General features: G+C 40.3%; 1 protein-coding gene across 14 annotated transcripts in view; it reads right to left on the bottom strand.

The window, feature by feature from the left end:
- CNTRL (centriolin) overlaps positions 1-19,965 on the bottom strand; it is a 136,831-nt gene that overhangs the window by 90,809 nt on the left and 26,057 nt on the right. For 4 of the 14 annotated variants that reach the window (XM_025282344.2, XM_025282349.3, XM_025282346.2 and 1 more), the window contains exons 1-3: positions 9,923-11,081; positions 3,276-3,523; positions 2,073-2,203 (exon numbers count right to left, since the gene is read on the bottom strand). In XM_025282344.2, coding sequence (XP_025138129.2) covers positions 2,073-2,203; positions 3,276-3,492 — 348 coding nt within the window. In that variant the 5' untranslated portion in view covers positions 3,493-3,523; positions 9,923-11,081. Of the gene's footprint in view, positions 1-2,072; positions 2,204-3,275; positions 3,524-9,631; positions 9,741-9,922; positions 11,085-19,965 lie in introns of those variants that run through there. The other 10 variants (XM_025282351.2, XM_025282347.2, XM_025282348.2 and 7 more) reach the window with 6 other exon arrangements.

Here is a 19,965-nt window from a genome sequence, read left to right as displayed (position 1 = left end):
TTTCCATTAAATATACTGGACCATTTTCCCACATTAATACATAGAGTTCTGGGAGTTTTTGTTTCTGTTCTTGTTTTCCAAGACACTTCATAGTATTTCATGGTATGCGTGCATGCTAAGTCACTTTAGTTGTATCCACCTCTTTGTGACCCTATGGACTGTAGCCCACCAGGCTCCTCTGTTCATGGGATTCTCCAGGCAAGAATACTGGAGTGGGCTGCCATGCCCTCCTTCAGGGGATCTTCCTGACCAGGGATTAACCTATATCTCCTGCAACTCCTGCACTGCAGATGGATTCTTAACCACTGAGCCACCAGAGAAGCCCATTTCATGGTATACTGCACCATAATTTTTAAGCAATTCCCTACTGACAGACAATTGGTTATTTCCAATTTTTCTATTTTAAATAATGCCTAATAAACATTACTTTTCAGATACTTTTGGATACATGTGTAAATATTAATAGACATCAAGAAGTAGAACTGCTATGTTGGTGAGTATAAACTCAGTAAGTATAAATTTAATTGCTGGATCAAATAAGTACATTTGAAATTCTGATAAATACTATCAAACTGTTTTCCTAAAATGCTGTAACCATTTATACATCCACTAAGACCAAATGAGAAGATCCATTTCTCACATCTTTCTGAATGCTGAAATAATCTTTTTAATTCTTATCCATTAGACATACAAGATGGAAAATGGCATCAAACCACTGTTCTATTTCTCATCTCTTTGACATTAATGAAACTGAATATACTTTCATGTTAACAGCCATTTATAATCCTTCTGTGAACAGACTTATCCTCTGCACATTTACCATTTGGTGTCTCTTTCTACTGAATCACAGGCGCTCTTTATATTATGCGGATCCTGTTACACACGCTGGAGACACTACCTGCCAGCTTGTTGTTTTTCTTTAACTTTTTAAAAGATAATAATTTGTTAAACACCACTTTTTAATCTTTATGTAAGCTAAATCTGTCAATATTTTTCTTTGTGGTATTAGGGTTGGTGTTCGATTAGAAGGGCCTTCCCAACTCTAAGATTTAAAAATATATTCTTTCCTAATACTTTTATAGCACTTTTGTTGGTTGATTTTTGTTTTGTTTTCATTAAGATTGTCAATCTCCTGGAATTAATTTTTGTGACTGGAGTAGGAGGCATCTAAGTTTATATTTTTTCCAACCAAAAATATTATGTTGTAAATAATAAAAATAATAATAATAAACAAAAATAATAAAATAAACAATAAGAAATTATTTTTATTTAAAAAAATAAAAATTAAATTCCAGTGTACTCATGGTGTATGCTGCTAAGTCGCTTCAGTTGTGTCCGACTCTGTGTGACCCCACAGACGGCAGCACACCCGGCTCCCCCGTCCCTGGGATTCTCCAGGCAAGAACACTGGAGTGGATTGCCATTTTCTTCTCCAATGCATGAAAGTGAAAAGTGAAAGTGAAGTCGCTCAGTCGTGTCCGACCCTCAGTGACCCCATGGATTGCAGCCTACCAGGCTCCTCCGTCCATGGGATTTTCCAGGCAGGAGTACTGGAGTGGGGTGCCATTGCCTTCTCCACATGGTGTATAGTTTATGAATAGAATAAAGTAGTAAACAGTTTGGAGCAGGGATCAGTAATCTTTTTCTGCAAAAGGCCAGGTAGTAAATATTTTTTGGCTTTGTGAGGCATATATAGTTACTTTGACAATCACTTACTTCTGATATTGTAACACAAAAACAGCCACAGGCAATATGTAAATAAATGTGTAGCTGTGCTCCAATAAAGCTTTATTAACAAAAACAAGCAGTAGGCCTAACCTGGCATTTAGACTGTAGTTTGCTGACCCTTTCTAGAGAGAATCACTAACATGTAGAATAACAGGAGGTTATGAATTTGAAGAAGTCACACTTCACACTTCTGATGGAGGACTGTCACTAGAAACAGTAAAAGATCCGCAACGAATCCAGCGACATTAGGATGAAATAGTACTGTAAATCCCATATATATTTGTTTTCATTTTAAAGCACAAAAATTAAAATAATGTCTGTATTCAGAAATGTTGGTAACCTACCTTAAATTTCTTGCCACCATCTTTGGAAAGTGAAAGGTTCAGAGATTTTACCAAGGTCAAATTTTCCTGTTTAGTAAGTTTTTTAACAAGGGCTTCTGTAATATATCGAACTCCTGCATGTGAATCAGCTTCTGAAGTTATGCAAACAGATCATTATCAGAAGAGGAAGACATGAATACTTTGAGAAACAAACTGTCTTAATGTTAAACAACAACAACAAAAATTTAAACCATGCAATTGTAAAAACAGCTGGCTAGTTCTAATTGGAATGTTTAAATAATATTTTACTTTATGTAGCATTTCATAATGATGACAATAAGTTATATTTCATAAATATTAACTATGTGTAAGCTTTGTATTAAATGCTTTACATTAAAAAATGAAATTTGTACAACAAACCTTTGAGATAGAAATTACTATTCTCCTTTATAAAAAAAAATTAGAAAAACAATTTGTTCAACTCTTACAGCTAAAAATGTGCAAATCTAGGACTTGAACCTAGCAGATGAATCTAAAATTTATACTTTTAAGTATGGGCAGCACTGAGGTTTTTAGCAGTATTTTAATGTTAGTTTTTAAAACTAACAACTTAGCAGCAGCAGCAGTATTCATCAATAGAATTTGATGACCATGATTTCATGACATAGCAAAGAAATCACAAAAAAGTTTTCTTTGTATTTAATCACAGTAAGTAAATTTCTTAAGAAAAGAACCCATTTTTGAAAACAGATTCCTAGACTGACAGAATGCTTTTAAGAAAAACATAAAAACCTTGGTGAACATTCATGTGTGTCCCTGATGTGTGAATCAGTCCATTCACAGATTGGAAGCTTGCGGATAAGCAGACTGGAACAGCCCAGGGGTGGACAACATGTTTATAGTGAATGAAGGCATCCATTCTGAAGTGATCAGATATGCCTTCCCCTCAGCCAAGGACGATGGTAAACTGGCATATGAACTTTAAAGCACTCTCCTACCACAGGAAATAAAGCTTCCTCTTTCTGGAAGCCCTTCTCCTAACCCTTCACCCTCAACCAGAAGCCTCCATCCTCCACTGTCCTTAGACAATTTCTGTCAAAAACAATGGGTCAAGTTACTAGTAGGATGGATACATGTTATATTTGGACCAAAAATGTAAGTTCAGTATTTTCCATCTGTACTTAGAAGAGTATTTGGTGAAATTTGCAGATTAAAAAGCATTACCTTTCTGGTCATGGTAGTCCAAAAGCATAGAGTTTTCACCTATAATCTCGACTTGCCCATACCACTGTCTTCCAGAATGAAAAGGCAGAGTCTCAGATCCGTTTAAAGGTGAAAGTGACCTAGATCTCATATTGGACGTAAGAGATGATGGACTAGGAGAGTGAGATGATGGTGGCATCTTTGTTTTGGAAATTTTTTGCTGAGGACCTTTCTTCATTGCAAGAATAAAGCCAGGTATCCATCAAAACCTGTAAGAGTTTCCAGTATATTTAACAATGTTAATTTTTAGAGCTATCAAAACTATTAGTCTATTTCTAGAATTTTCAAGACTACAACATTTTAAATTCAGAAGTTATAGATGCTAGAACCCACACTACTCCAAGCTGATGGAAGCAGACACCATTTCAGACACTGCTGATTACCTTACCAGAGGGAAGAGAGACCTCCAGAGGGTCTTGTACTGACATGTACTCCAGCCAGAAGCCTCATCTGTCACTTTGGTTCTCAGTTTATCAGACCAAACTAGTCACAGTGCCTCTTCTACTTACAAAGAGTTCTAGAGTGCATAAAGCTGGAAATACTGGACAACCAGCAGCATTTCATGCTGATCAGTGCTCTCATTCCTGCAACAGTTTCTTCCTCTGGTTTCTGGTACACCACACTCTCCTCCCATCTCCCTGGCCACTCCTCAGCCTCCTTTCCCGGCCAAGGCGCATCCATTCACTCTTTAAATGTCAGAGCTCCTCAGGTCTCCTCTGATCTCTCTCTAAACTTAATTGAGACAACCTAATGTACACCCATGGTTCCCAATGCCACCTTTTTACTGATGTTTATATTTTCAATCCAACTCTTCTGAGTCCAGACACCTATTCTCAACTGTCTACCTGACATCTCATTGGCATCGTGAATCAACATGTCCAGATTGAACATATCATTTCCCTCATCCCGCCCTCATTTTCTTCCCATCCTGTTCCTCCCCCAGCGTTCCCTTACTAGTGGACAATGCTCTTGGGAATAAGCCAGAAACTGGGAGTCACTTCCTTCTTCCCAAAACCAATCAGTCACCAAGTTTTGTCAATTCTACTTCCTAAGTATCCCTCAAATTAGTCCTCTTCTTTCCATCTCCCCTCTCTTCTACTCTAATCCACACACTCATCAAACTACTATAACAGCTTCTAGCTGATTTGTCTACAAGCTCTCTTCCCTTCCTCTTCCATCACTACATTGCGGCCAGAGTGATCTATTTAAAAGGTTAATCTATGGGTCTGTAATAAATGAAACATTTATCATGACCTATGAGAGCCCCCGGGATGTGGCCCTGTCTCTCTAGTCTCACATCTGTCACTACTTTCCTAGACTCTGTGGGCTGGAGCCGCACCGACCTCTGTATCTAATTTCTGGTGTTGCAAATGCTTGCCTTTGGTCTTTCTTTTTTTTAACCTTTTCAGGAGTTCTCACTATATAGTCTGCATATTAACTTTAGTCAAATAAATAATTTGTAAAAGTTTTCTCCCACCCCGTGATTTCCTTTCTACTAATTGATATTGTCTTAAAAAATAAAACTATTTATTTTTAGTGTGCTGGGTCTTCTGCTGCTGCCTGGGCTTTTCTCTAGTTGCAGTGCGGGGGCTTCTTGCTGTGGTGGCTTCTCTTGTTGCGAAGCATGGGCTCTAGGGTGCTCCGGCTTCAGTCACTGGGGCTCCTCTGCTCTAGAGCACGGGCTCAGTGGTTGTGGCACACGGGCTTAGCTGCTCTGTGGCATGTGGGATCTTCCTGGCCTACGGATCAGACCCGTGTCTCCTGCACTGGCAGGCGATTCTTTACCTCTGAGCCACCAGGGAGGTCCCTGAGATATTGTCATTTGATACTCCTTTAAAATTTTTAAAGAAATCCAACTGGTCTATTTTTCCTTTTGCCGCCTGTGCCTTTGATTTCATATCCAAGAAATCACTGCCAAATCCAGTGGTATTAGGTAAAAGTCCAAATTCAGATAGAATGCTAGCTGGAGTAATGATGAGAATCAGTTCTTCTCTCAAATTAACTTGTAAGTCAAATCACACAATTAATCTAGTAGAATTTAAGTTCCATGAAAGTAGCGATATTATTCACTGATATATTCCAGGCCAAGAACAGAGCCTAGAAGATGGCAGATAATTACTATTTATTGAATGCATTATTCATAAAGAACCTAGAAACAATAAAATGCTATTCAATACTTCAACAAAAGGCTATCTTCTTGGGCAGTATCAGTCCTCAATACCAAGAGTCCTAACTTACAAGTTAGGTTTATGCAAAAAAGATTTTCATGATATACAACTGCTCTTATAAGTACATTGCAAAAATTATAAATCTGCCAAACTTTTGAACCAAAAAATGTTATAAGATGTATAGGTCTTGAACAAGCTGCATTAACAATGATTCTACTTTGCTCAATATCCATAATTTCCCATACCCTCACTACTGAAAATGTAGTGTGTGTACGTGTAGATGTTAGTCACCCAGTTGGGTCTAACTCTTTGCAACCCCATGGACTGCAGCCCACCAGACTCCTCTGTCCATGGGATTCTCCAGGCAAGAATACTGGAGTGGGTAGCCATTCCCTCGTCCAGAGGATCTTCCCAACTCAGGGGTTGAACCTGGGTCTCCTGCACTGCAGGCAGATTCTCTACCAAGCCACCAGGGAATTCCTAAAGTGTGAAGACAAAACACAAACTATTTTTTAGAAAAGTAATCTGCAACCCAAAGTTTTTGGATAGCTCAAATCCTAATGCCAGGGACTTTCCCAGCTGTCCAGTGGTTAAGTTTCCATGCTTCCAATTCAGGGGCTGTGGGTTTGATCCCTGGTCAGGGAACTAAGGCCCCACAGGCTGTGTGAGGCATGGCCCAAAAAAAGTAATAAAATAAAAACAGGAAGGAAGGAAAATAAATAAAAATAAATGGTAGCTTTTTAAAACATTTTAATTTTTTTTGAAGGAAAAACAGAAAATTTAATACAACGAAAGCATCACTGAACTCACGATCTAGCGTCTTAAGGAGACTAGTTTGAAGGTAGCAAAAACCTGCTAAATTTTTTTAAAAAGTGATTATTGTTTCACAGGTATACAGTACAACAAGGACAACTGCCTTGTTCCACAATCTAGATCACTTTAAACTGCAAATCTATGTCTTTACTTTCTCTTTAGTTTTTTCATGTCAAATCATCCACAAAGGTCAGAAAAGCTTCCCTCAATTCACACAACTGCTATTGATGTCTTAACCACAAAGCTTTAGGACCTAATTTCACAAGTGTGGCAAACAATTTCTATCTTAACATTCTGCCAAGGCAAAAAGTCTCTTTGTAATACGCCTCATTCTGTGTTATATTGTACTGGTGCTCTCTTTCTAAATAATGATATACTCAAGCTTGAAAAGAGCTAAGAGGCATGTGCTTTAGTAACACAATTTTATTCATTCCTGAGTTAAATACAATTTTCATAAGGGCAAAGGACTTAAAAAATAAAAGAGGAGTGGTACAGGGCCCAGTTCCCACTTCTGTATGTCTTTCTCTATCTCATAGCATGACAGAAAATGATAAAATTAGAATGACAGCATGCTACATGCTCCAGAGATATGCTTTATACACATTTTTAGTTTCTTGGTTTAAAAATGCACGTACATCCTACATTTTTATGCAACACAATTATTCTACACCCTGCACTTTAGTCTTATCTCTAACTTCTTAAAATATTGAACCATCCTGAATTCCTCTCACAACATCCTAATGATCAAGACTCTTTGGGCCTCACTAGAATATCGTGAGATCCCTCTTGATTAGAAAAACTCTGCCTTACTCAATAACAGAGTTAAATAAATACATTAGAATGGATTCCAGAAATCAAAATCAACTCCTTCCTTTAATGAATTGTAACCTGAAAGATTAAATGATGGCTTTGAAGTCACAGTGCATTCCCAGACCTCCTCCCTGGGTCGCCATAGCCCCTGTAAAGCCTGGACATACGATCTCACAGAAGAGCTAACTCAGTAATATGGGCTTAAGGATTTACTGTACTTGAGGAAGGACACCTGGCAGCAGTAAAACCTTGAACCACGAGTTTAAGAGAGAGAGCGATGTTGCTTGACCAAGGCTGTGGTCTGCAATTACATAAACAACAGAAAGACCGAGCAATAGAAAAGAGAAGACAGAGACAAGAGGCAGGGCTAGTGTGTGTGAAGGGGCAGGATAAACTGAAATCAAAACAAGTCCAGAGCTGGAGATACATTTTGAAAACCCAGAAGGTAAGTCTGCAGAATAAAAGAAAGCCACTGGAATGATGTGATAATCAAAGTCATATGATTGAGCATCCTGTTCTCAGATTCAGAAACTGGCCTTGATCTAACAATCCCCTCCACCACAGCTTAGTAGAGTCTACACCTTCACCTCTATCCAGCCTTTCTAAGATTGGATCATCTCTTATCTTTTCCAAATTAGGCTGTTGCTGCTGCTGCTGCTAAGTCACTTCAGTCGTGTCCGACTCTGTGCGACCCCATAGACAGCAGTCCGCCAGGCTCCCCCGTCCCTGGGATTCTCCAGGTAAGAACACTGGAGTGGGTTGCCATTTCCTTCTCCAATGCATGAAAGTGAAAAGTGAAAGTTAAGTCGCTCAGTCGTGTCCGACTCTGCAACCCCATGGACTGCAGCCTACCAGGCTCCTCCATCCATGGGATTTTCCAGGCAAGAGTACTGGAGTGGGGTACCATTGCCTTCTCCATCCAAATGAAGCAGATCTCTATAATTCCCAAACCTTCCATCTCTCTTCCCAGCTACTCCAATAAGCAAATATCCATCCCTGTTTCTTGACCTCCATATCCCTCTCCATGGCACCCCTTAGCCCTTTAATCACATCTCAGTACTTTCCCTATAATTCGACTTCATCCCATACCCTCTGACACATTTAAACACTCTTATTCTCCAACTAGTCCTTTCAAATACCCTGACTCCTATTCTTCACCAAGGGCAATTCTCCCATCCTGTGCTCGTCAACCTTTGCCTCCCACCCTTCATCCCATTCTGATTGCCAAGTTCTCCCACAAAGTCTCTTCCCTAACACTGTACTAGTCTTCTCCATTTCTCTACAGTTCTCTCTAGTGTCCTGCCTCCACATTTCTGTATTCATCCTGATTTCCCAAACTGCTCATCACAGCAAATATTCTGACATCCTAATTCATTCGAATACTCTGGCTTCTAATTATCCCCTCTTCAAACAAAATACTCCAGTCTCCATCCATTCCACTTCATCTCAACCCAACTGGCTATCTATGTGCCTCTCCCTTCTAACACCCTGACATCTGTGTCCCTCCATATCCTATTAACATCCCGAACTCTCCTCTTACATCTCTCTCCATGCTACTCAGGTATGGGAGAAAAAAAGCTTCCCAAACCTTTCCATGAGTTTATTTTTTTTCAGTCATTCCATTTTATTCCACAACTTTAAGGCACCAAGAACTGTGAGGCTCTAAGAATACAGGGCTGGGAAGGCAGGACTTCCACACTCAAAACACACAACAGGATCAGGTCTCTGCTCCAAATAGCATCCTTCCCAACACCTTACAAGTAGAATTAAATGATTATTTGTGAAACAACTTGATTATTGCTTGTTTCTCCTTCTAGAGTTGAGGCTACAATACAGTAGAGGCTGTATTGTTTGGTGCACAATAAATATTTGTTGAATGAGTGAAGAAAGGCCTGTGCTAAGCACTCTAAAAGACATTACCAAATTCTTGCAGATAATGTGTATTATGATCATTATTAACCTCATTTATAAGTGAAAATGTATCCTGAAGAACTAAGAGCTTGGGTTCTACAATTAAGTCTGAGTTCAAAGGTTAATTTTCCACTTTCTGTGTGACACAGACAAATTATTTAACTTCTCTGATCCACAGTTTCATCACTTTTAAGATGGGAATGATAACCTCGTTCAAGTTAAATTCTAAATCAGTTAATGGGAAGGACTAAAGGATGCAGAACCGAATCTGGCACACAAGGTACACTCAAAAGTAGTCAGCGAGTATTTTCACAAACGAGAAAACATGAGCAAGCCCAAACCTCACAGACGGTCAGTAGCACAGGTGGCAGAATCAAGACGTGAAGCCAAGCTTTGACTTGAAAACGCACCTGTCCCTTAACCGTTATAAGACAAAGTATTTGCTCTTCCCCTTCTTTTTATTCCCCATATCCCAACTCTCCTTTTTCTCCATGTACTGTGTTCCGGTCGATTTCAGGACGCCCGTCAGGGTACCCACACCATCCTGTATCCCAGCCATTCCCCGCAGACACCTGGCACATCTCCACCCCGCTCCGCTCGGCAGCGGGACCCTACCTTTCACTCGCCGAACCCCCGCGTCCACACCTCCCCACACTCCGGCCCTTCATCCCAAAGCCCCCACCCCGGAACCTCCTCACTTCTAATCCAAACCTCCCTCCATCCTCCTCCCCCGCCCCACGCCGGTTCCGGGCCCTCCCCTCCTTCCCATCCAATCCCAACTCCAAGGCACACGCCCCCGCCCCGAATCCATCCCTCGCTGGGTCCAGGCCTTCCCGCCTTCGCCGCTGGTCCCCACCCGCTCCGCCTGGAGGCCGGAGAACGGCCTAGACCAGGCCTGGCACTCACCACGAAAGAGCGAGGCCGAGCGGAGAGGTGCCGGCAGTTCCCTTCAGGCGCCCAGCGGCGCAGCAGCCATTTTGTTGTGTTGTGCCGGTTGCCGTGGGGCCGTGCGCGCCGCGTGGGCGGAGCCTGCAGCGGTCACGCCCCGCCCCGGAGCTTGGGGGCGGGACCAGGCTTCCCGCCTCTTAGTCGGCCAGGGCCGCGGGCGCGCAAAGGCGGGTGGGAGCCCGCGGGAGCCCGCGCGAGGCGAGATTTCCCGCTGCCGGCGGCGAGAGGCCCTGCTCTTTTCTCTGAGGCGAAGCGGACGACTCATGCTCAGGCCTTGACACACTCCGCGGGGGCTGGGTCTGAGGACGACCTGAGAGACCCATGTCACCAAGCCCCCGCATGTCCATTGCTGGCCGTCTGGCTTTGAACTAGTGTGCCTCGCACGCTCTTCCTTCGCACGGCCCGTTTCTGAGGCGAATTCTCTTCTTCAGGGGCCAGACAGGTCAGACGTAGATGAACCTCTGAGGGAACGCAGTTTAGGCTTCAGATGCACCCGAGAGGTTACGGGAATGAGAGCGGCCTCGGAGTCCTGGCTGAGAATAGTCCTCCGGTTGTGACAGGAAAGCCAAAGCAGCGGAAGAAACTTCGGCTGTGGCCTGCCTGAAAGGGCTGCATTTCACCACATATTTTTAACACATAGTTTAAGAGAATTTAGCACTTACTGTGCTGAATGCTAGGGAAATACGGTGAATTCTTTTTAAAAACGTGGTCTCTAAGGACACCGTTCCTCCATTCCAGCTTCCCATTTCCCAGCTGGTACCCTGGACAGTATTAGGCAAAGGTCATTAGGCAAATGACCTTTGCCAAATGATGCCTCATCCTTCCTTAAGTCTTGTAAGAACCAAAGAACTTAGTCAAGGAGTATGGGAGTGGGGAAAATTTTGCTTGGCAAAGAGAGCAACTTGTGCAAACCCCAGGAGGAATGGGGAGAAGGAGCTTGACAATGAGCTGATGTTAAATAAATCAGGATGGCAGCCAAAAATCTGGAGTGCAGAAGCTAAAGCAAGAAGAGAGGCCTTATTATGAACCATCTTGCTGCTGCTCTTCTGCTAAGTCGCTTCAGTCCTGTCCGACTCTGTGCGACCCCAAGGTGGCAGCCCACTAGGCTCCCCCGTCCCTGGGATTCTCCAGGCAAGAATACTGGAGTGGGTTGCCATTTCCTTCTCCAATGCATGAAACTGAAGAGTGAAAGTGAAGTCGCTCAGTCGTGTCCGACTCTTCGCGACCCCCTGGACTGCAGCTTACCAGGCTCCTCCGTCCATGGGATTTTCAAGGCAAGAGTACTGGAGTGGGGTGCCATTGAACCATCTTAAGCACTTGTAATTTTTCTGGAAGGCAGAGATGGATTTAGGAATCAGAAGTTCAGGTAGTTTTCAACAGGGGGCGCCATTCACGTTCACATTTAAGTGAATGCTTCTCTCTCCCCCACTAGTATTTAAGCGACACAGGAGACCCTTTGAGCTCTAGAAATGTCAAAATTCATGAAAAGCCCCACATTTTAAATTGAAAGGAAGATCTATCCTTTCTTAAAAAAATTCTAATCTTAGATGATATTTATTAGTTTGGAATGTGTACATTGCTGACTTTCAGTTCTATTATTTTTTGTTTTGTTCTGACACTTGGTTGTTGTTTTTTTTCTTCTCTTTTCCCACAGAGAATTAGATTTATTGTGTCACCTCACTGCTATACCCCTTAAAGTCTGTAATGATATTCAGGTAGGATCCATTATCAAAACATGGTATGCTGGTATAGTTCATTATCAATCTAATAAGTAGCTGTTGAAAATATACACAAAATCCAGAGAATGGTCACTCAGTCAATTCAGTTGCTCAGTCATGTCTGACTCTTTGTGACCCCTTGGACTGCAGCACACCATGCCTCCCTGTCCATCACCAACTCCCAGAGTTTACTCAAACTCATGTCCATTGAGTCAGTGATGCCATCCAACCACCTCATTCTCTGTTGTCCCCTTCTCCTCCTGCCTTCAATCTTTCCCAGCATCAGGGTCTTTTCAAATGAGTCAGTTGTTTGCATCAGGTGGCCAAAATATTGGAGTTTCAACTTCAACATCAGTCCTTCCAATGAACACCCAGGACTGATCTCCTTTAGGATGGACTGGTTGGATCTCCTTGCAGTCCAAGGGACTGTCAAGAGTCTTCTCCAACACCACAGTTCAAAACCATCAATTCTTCAGCACTCAGCTTTCTTTATAGTCCAACTCTCACATCCGTACATGACTACTGGAAAAACCATAGCCTTGACTAGACGGACCTTTGCTGGAAAAGTAATATCTCTGCTTTTTAATATGCTGTCTAGGTTGGTCATCATAACTTTCCTTCCAAGGAGCAAGCGTCTTTTAATTTCATGGCTGCAATCACCATCACTAGATCATTCAGGTATGACCTAAATCAAATCCCAAAGTGACAAATAGATTCAAGGGATTAGATCTGATAAACAGAGTGCCTAAAGAACTATGGGTGGAGGTTCATGACATTGTACAGGAGGCAGTAATCAAGACCATCCCCCCAAAAAGAAATGCAAAAAGGCAAAATGGTTGTCTGAGGAGGCCTTACAAATAGATGAAAAAAGAAGAGAAGCGAAAGGCAAAGGAGAAAAGGAAAGATATACCCATCTGAATGTGGAGTTCCAAAGAATCGCAAGGAGAGATAAGAAAGCCTTCCTCAGTGATCAGTGCAAAGAAATAAAGGAAAACAATAAAATGGGAAAGACTAAAAATCTCTTCAAGAAAATTAGAGATACCAAGGGAACATTTCGTGCAAAGATGGGCACAATAAAGGACAGAAATGGTATGGACCTAACAGAAGCAGAAGATATTAACAAGAGGTAGCAAGAATACACAGAAGAACTATACAAAAAAGATCTTCATGACCCAGATAACCATAGTGGTATGATCACTCACCTAGAGCCAGATATCCTGGAATATGAAGTCAAGTGGGCCTTAGGAAGCATCACTACAAACAAAGCTAGTGGAGGTGATAGAATTCCAGTTGAACTATTTCAAATCCTAAAAGATGATGCTGTGAAAGTGTTGCACTCAATATGCCAGCAAATTTGGAAAACTCAGCAGTGGCCACAGGTCTGGAAAAGGTCAGATTTCATTCCAATCCCAAAGAAAGTTCAAACTATCACACAATTGCACTCATCTCACATGCTGGCAAAGTAATGCTCAAAATTCTCCAAGCCAGGCTTCAACAGTATGTGAACTGAGAACTTCTAGATGTTCAAGCTGGATTTAGAAAAGTCAGAGGAACCAGAGAACAAATTGCCAACATCCATTGGATCATCGAAAAAGCAAGAGAGTTCCAGAAAAACATCTGCTTCATTGGCTATGCTAAAGCCCTTGACTGTGTGGATCATGACAAACTGTGGGAAATTCTTCAAGAGATGGGAACACCAGACCATCTTTCCTGCCTCCTGAGAAATCTGTATGCAGGTCAGGAAGCAACAGTTAGAACCAGACATGGACTGGTTCCAAATTGGGAAAGGAGTACATCAAGGCTTTATATTGTCACCCTGCTTGTTTAACTTATATGCAGAGTGCATCATGCAAAATACCGGGCTGGATGAAGCACAAACTGGAATCAAGATTGCCAGGAGAAATAGCAATAACCTCAGATATGCAGATGACACCACCCTTATGGCAGAAAGTGAAGAAGAACTAAAGAGCCTCTTGATAAAAGTGAAAGAAGAGAGTGAACAAGCTGGCTTAAAACTTAACATACAAAAAACTAAGATCGTGGCATCTGGTCCCATCATGGCAAATATATGGGGAAACAATGGAAATAGTGAGAGACTTTATTTTCTTGGGCTCCAAAATCACTGCAGGTGGTGACTGCAGTCATGAAATTAAAAGACACTTGCTCCTTGGAAGAAAAGCTATGACCAACCTAGACAGTATATTAAAAAGCAGAGACATTACTTTGCTGACAAAGGTCTGTCTAATCAAAGCTATAGTTTTTCTAGTAGTCATGTATGGATGTGAGAGTTGGACCATAAAGAAAACTGAGTGCTGAAGAATTGATGCTTTTGAACTGTGGTGTTGGAGAAGGCTCTTAAAGAGTCCCTTGGACTGCAAGGAGATCAAATCAGTCCATCCTAAAGGAAATCAGTCCTGAATATTCACTGGAAGGACTGAGGCTAAAGCTGAACCTGCAATACTTTGGCCACCTGATTCGAAGAACTGACTCATTGGTAAAGACCCTGATGCTGGGAAAGATTGAAGGCGGGAGGAGAAGGGGACAACAGAGGATGAGATGGTTGGATGGCATCACTGACTCGATGGACATGAGTTTGAGCAAGCTCTGGGAGTTTGTGACAGACAGGGAAGCCTGGTGTGCTGCAGTCCATGGGTCACAAAGAGTCAGACATGACTGAGCGACTCTGTAACTCAATGCAGGAGCTTGAATTCCTCCTAATTCTCTCTCATAATGATTTCTGAAGACCTCCTTAGTAATTAGGCCTTTGATGGCCTTCACTTAGAGTGACACTTAGGTTCTGGCTGGTAGGTTTAAAGGATAAAGTGAGAGACCAAACTGAATCTTAGGAGATGATCCCTTAGTATTCCCTTCCACTTATTGAATGTTGGAAGTAATGTCTCCTGTTTCATTTGTGATTTTAGCAATTTGAGTCTTCTCTTTTTTGGAAAGAGCTTAACTAAAACTTTGTTAATTTTGTTGCTCTTTTCAAAGAACCAGCTTTGGTTAGGTTGATTTTCTCTACTGTTTTTCTACTCTTTTGTTATAATTCATGTTGATATGCTGCATGTTCATTTTTATTCAGTTCAATAAATTTTCTTTTCTTCTTCTTCTTTTTTCTTTTTTTTTGCCAATTGGCATGCAGGATCTTAGTTCCCCGACCAGGGAACCAATCCACACCCCCTGCAGTGGAAGCATGGAGTATTAACCACTGACTCCAAGGGAGTTGCTCTACTCTTTATTTCATTAATTTCCACTCTAATCCTCATCATTTATTTCCTTCTGCTTGCTTTGTATTGGTTTACTCTTTTCACTGTCTTAAAGTGGAGATTAGGTTTTTTATTTGAGATCTTTTTTCCTTTATAATGTAGGCATTTATAGCAAAAGATTTTCTGGTAAGTGCTGCTTTAGCTGTATCCCTTTTGTTTTGGTGTGTTGTGTGTTTCATTGTCATTCTTCTAAAACTATTTTCTAATTTCCCTTGTAATTTCTTCTTAGCCTTATTGTTGGTTTTTTTTTTTTTTTTTTAGGAATGCTTTGTTTAATTTTCACAGATTTAGAAGTTCCTCAAATTTATCTTGTCATTAATATTTAATTTTGCTCAATTGTGATCAGAAAAATATGTTTTTTCAGTCCTTTTGTACTAACTGAGGCTTGTTTTATAGCCTAGCATATGATCTATCCTGGATAATGTTTCATGTGCACTTGAGAAAAATGTATATTCTGTTCTTTTGGAATAAAACGTTTGTCTACCAGGTCTAGTTGATTTGTGGTGTTGTTCTAGTCTTTTTCCTTGTTGATCTTTTACATAGCTGTTCTATCCATAACTGAAATGATTATTGTTGAAATTTTCTGTTTCTCCCTTCAACTGTCCATTTTTGCTTCACATATTTTGGAGCTCTGGTGGCAAGTATATATGTTTATAATTGTTATATCCTCCTGATGGGTTGACTCTTCTGTTCTTATAAAAATCCCTCTTTATCTCTAGCAATTTTTAAAATTTCAAAGTCTGTTTTGTCTAACATAGTATAGCCACTCCCATTTTCTTATATTAATAGTTGCTGTTTGCATGATATATCTTTTCCTGTCCTTTTACTTTCAACCTATTTTTATCTTTGAACCAAAACTGTATATTCTGTAGATAGCATGTAGTTGAATCTTATTTTTTATTTGCCTGGAAGTTTCTAGCTTTTAATTGTACAATTTAATTTATTCTTTTATTTTTATAATTTATATACCTTGATTTATAGCTGCCATTTTATTTTTTGTTTTTATGTTTTATTTCTTTTTTTCTTTATTCCTCCTTCAGCTTTCTTTTACTTTAAATAAATATTTTGACTATTTAAGAATTTTCTAGTTTTAGTATTTTAATTAACTTAAAAAAACTTCTTTTTTAATGATTACTCTAAGGCTTACCATATACACCTTAACTTATACAAGTCTCCTTCATATTTGTACTAATCTAATGCCAGTTAAACATAGAAATGCTACTCCACAGAAATAGCTTTATTTCCTCTTTCCCCATTTTTGTGCTATTATTATAGTACTTACAACCTGCATATATGTTACTAACACACCAAGTAATTTGTTATTATTACCTTATATAATTTAACTTTATTAAAGAAGCTGACAAAAGAAAGGAGAGCACATAAACATTTGTAGAATATATTGTGTTTACCTTCCACTTAGGTTTGATTTTTCTGTAAAAAGTACTCATCACTCTTAAAATGTGTTATTTAATCTTTTACATGGCATTTATCATTTATCACATATATAGAAGAGGTTATAAAAATTTAAATACAGCTTAAAGAATAATAACATAATGAATACTTGCGTATCTACCACCCACATTAAGAAACAAATGCTCTCTTTGTAACCCTAATGTACCCATCCCCTATATCATTTCCCACCCTTTTTCCCAAAGGAAAATGACTTTTATATTAAAAATTCTGAATTTTATTTTAATAATCTTCTTGCTTTTCTCTATAGTTTTTTCAAGTATATATTTGTCCTTAATATAATGTTTGGACTTCCCTGGTGGTTGAATGGTAAAGAATCTGCCTGCCAATGCAGGAGATGTGTGTTCAGTCCTTGGGTCAAGAAGATCCCCTGTAGAAGGAAATGGCAATCCACTCCAGTATTCTTGCCCGGGAAATCCCATGGACAGAAGAGCCTGGCTGGCAAGCTATAGTCCATGGGGTCGCAAAAGAGTCAGACATGACATACTGACTTAACAACAACAACAAATATAATATTTAGCTTTGAATAACTAAGTAGAAAGCCAAAAGTAGAAAGTCTACTTAAAGAAAGGTCAAGATTGCCATTATTAGGATCCCTAAAGTAGATAGGTGAATATTTTCTGGATCACAACCTTGTTTTATCTCTTGAGAGTATACAGGAACTGCTTCTTAGGCTGTCAATGTACATGGTCACATAGTAAGAACAGAAATCATGGCAACTAGGCATCTGATAGGGAGTAGTGTGGGTCAGGAGCAAAAAGCAGGAATTTCAACAGAATGTGATTGGTGGTGGTGGTTTAGTCGCTGAGTCGTGTCCAACTCTTGCGATCCCTATGGACTGTAGCCCACCAGGCTCCTCTGTCCATGAGATTTTCCAGGCAAGAATACTGGAGTGGGTTGCCTTGCCCTTCTCCAGAGAATGTGATTACAACAAGCCAATACAAATAGGAACCTAGATCAGACTCACGTGGGCATTCTTACCTCAAGTTAGAAAAATGATAGAACAGCAACATAAATCTAGGTCCTTTGAGTCCCAGCTGCTCCAAGTGTTTGGGTTTTCCTGTAAATCTTGCATACTGCTGTCATCAAGGATTTTCCCTTCATTATCCTATTGAGAAATCCTTTTGCCTCCCTCTTGCATTTGATCTTCTATTACATGTATCCCATATCTCTATTTTGTTGGTTTTTTTCTCTTTTTTGGTAGAGCACATTCTCTACCTCTCTTTGGTAGTGACACATTTGCATAGTGTTACAGAAGGAAAAAACTTTTTCTAAATCTTGCATTTAAAAAAATGTCTTTGTTGTTACAGTTGATGGATAATTTGGTTGTATATAGAGTTCTACATTAGAAATAATTTTCCTTTAGAACTTTGAAGATATTACTTCATCGTCATCTTCTCCCCATGCTGAAAAGCCCAAATCTTTCTCCATTCTAACTCCTAATCCTTTCAACTCCTACTCCTTTATATGTCACCTCTTTCCTTCTCTCTCTGGAAACTAGTAGGATCTATTTTTCTGTTCTTAGTGTCTCAAAAGTTTCAAATGACATGCTTTGGTATCAATATATATTCATCTTTCTGCTTGGCACTTGGAAGGTTTTTCTAATCTAACAACTATGTCCTTCTGTTGTTAAATTTTTTTCTTATTATTTCATTGATGAAAGTTCCCTCCATTCTTTTCTGTCCCCTCTTTCTGGAGCTCCCATTATTCATGCTGGTCCTCTAATCATCTTATCCTCCATCCCTTTGTCTTTTTGCTTTAATTTTTTCTTTGAAGATTTACTTTACTTTATCTTCCAAAGTTTTCTGCTTATGCTGTCATGTCTTTCATATCCAAGAGCTCATTTTGTTTCTGAATGTTCCTTTTAATTGTATCCTATTCTTGCTTCATGGATGTAATATATCTTTACAAGAATGTTGCATCTTGTTTGTTTTGTGGAAAGGGTAATAGTCTTCTTCACTTTGTATAAGCTATATTTCCTCCAAAGTTTTCCCCTCCTTAATTTTGGGGGGAAAGTTTATGTTAACAAATTTATGTTAGAGGCTTTTTTCAGACATCTGACAATTTTTCATTGTTTGCTCTGTTGTGGTGGAGGAGATCTTTAGAAGTTCAGTTCAGTTCAGTTCAGTCGCTCAGTTGTGTCCGATTCTTTGCGACCCCATGAATCACAGCACGCCAGGCCTCCCTGTTCATCACCAACTCCTGTAGTTCACTCAAACGCATGTCCATTGAGTCGGAGTTGGGATGTATTAAATTTAAGATGCTAATTAGATTGCCAAGTAGAGATTTTAAGTGAGGCAGTAGATATTCAAGTGGAGATTTTGAGTAAGACAGGTAGAAGAGAGCTCCAGGGAGTGAAATTTAGATGTATTGGTGTACAGAGATGGTATTGAAATCCATGCCATTAAATGAGATTGCCTGCCAGTAAATGTATGTAGAAAAAGATTTTTAAAAAGACCAGAACCCTGGAGCAAACCAACATTTAGAAGGAGAGTTTCTCACTGGAGATATCAATTTGGAAGTCATCATTGCTGCTCCTGCTGCTGCTGCTAAGTCACTTCAGTCCTGTCCGACTCTGTGCGATCCCAGAGATGGCAGCCCACCAGGCCCCCCCATCCCTGGTATTCTCCAGGCAAGAACACTGGAGTGGGTTGCCATTTTCTTCTCCAATGCATGAAAGTGAAAAGTGAAAGTGAAGTCGCTCAGTCGTGTCCGACTTCTAGCGACCCCATGGACTGCAGCCTACCAGGCTCCTCTGTCCATGGGATTTTCCAGGCAAGAGTACTGGAGTGGGGTGCCATTGCCTTCTCCGAAGTCATCATTAGAGAGATGGTTATTTGAGGTAATATCTTTATGAGGGAAGTCGAGGGAATTGTAGTTTGCAATGTTAACTTAAAATACTCAAACAGCTCAAGTGAAGAGCCTGCTAAATTCTGTATCTTTGATAGGAGGCTAAGTAAGTACTTTCCTCATTCTCCCTTTAAATGCTAAACCATACAGCAGCAACCCACTGATTCTCAACCAAGGGTTATTTTGCCCAGGGGACATTGGTAATGTCTGGGACATTTTGTTTCATGACTGGGAAGGTTCTACTGACACCTAATGGTACCAGGCATGCTGCTGCATAGCCTGCAGTGCACAGGGCAGCCACTACAATACGCAAGTCACCCCACATGCCAGTGGTGCCATGACTGAGGAAGTCTGAGATAACCTCAGTTGTTATCATTTTTTTGTTCATTGTTATTATCATAGTTTTGTTTATTTGTCACAAGTGGGGAGGAGGGGAATATCCCTCAGTATTAGGGAATGACAAATGTTTGTGGCCTATTTCAGTACTGTGTAAATTGAACTGAAAATGGTATGAAATTTGATCAGAAGCTCTTTTGGCTCCATGTCTGTGTCACTGTCTTTGTTTCTTCTTAGTTATAGTTTAAGTCCATGCATGGGCCTGCATACAAAACAAGAAAAACACATTGTCTTCTTGTGACCAAAGTTTTGAAGCTTGTGTGAGAAGAGTTGGCATTTATTAAATATGACCTTGAAATAA

The sequence above is a fragment of the Bubalus bubalis genome, chromosome 3 (genome assembly GCF_019923935.1).
Source record: "Bubalus bubalis isolate 160015118507 breed Murrah chromosome 3, NDDB_SH_1, whole genome shotgun sequence".
In the NCBI taxonomy this organism is placed as follows: domain Eukaryota; kingdom Metazoa; phylum Chordata; class Mammalia; order Artiodactyla; family Bovidae; genus Bubalus; species Bubalus bubalis.
This window is presented reverse-complemented; position numbering and strand designations above follow the sequence as displayed.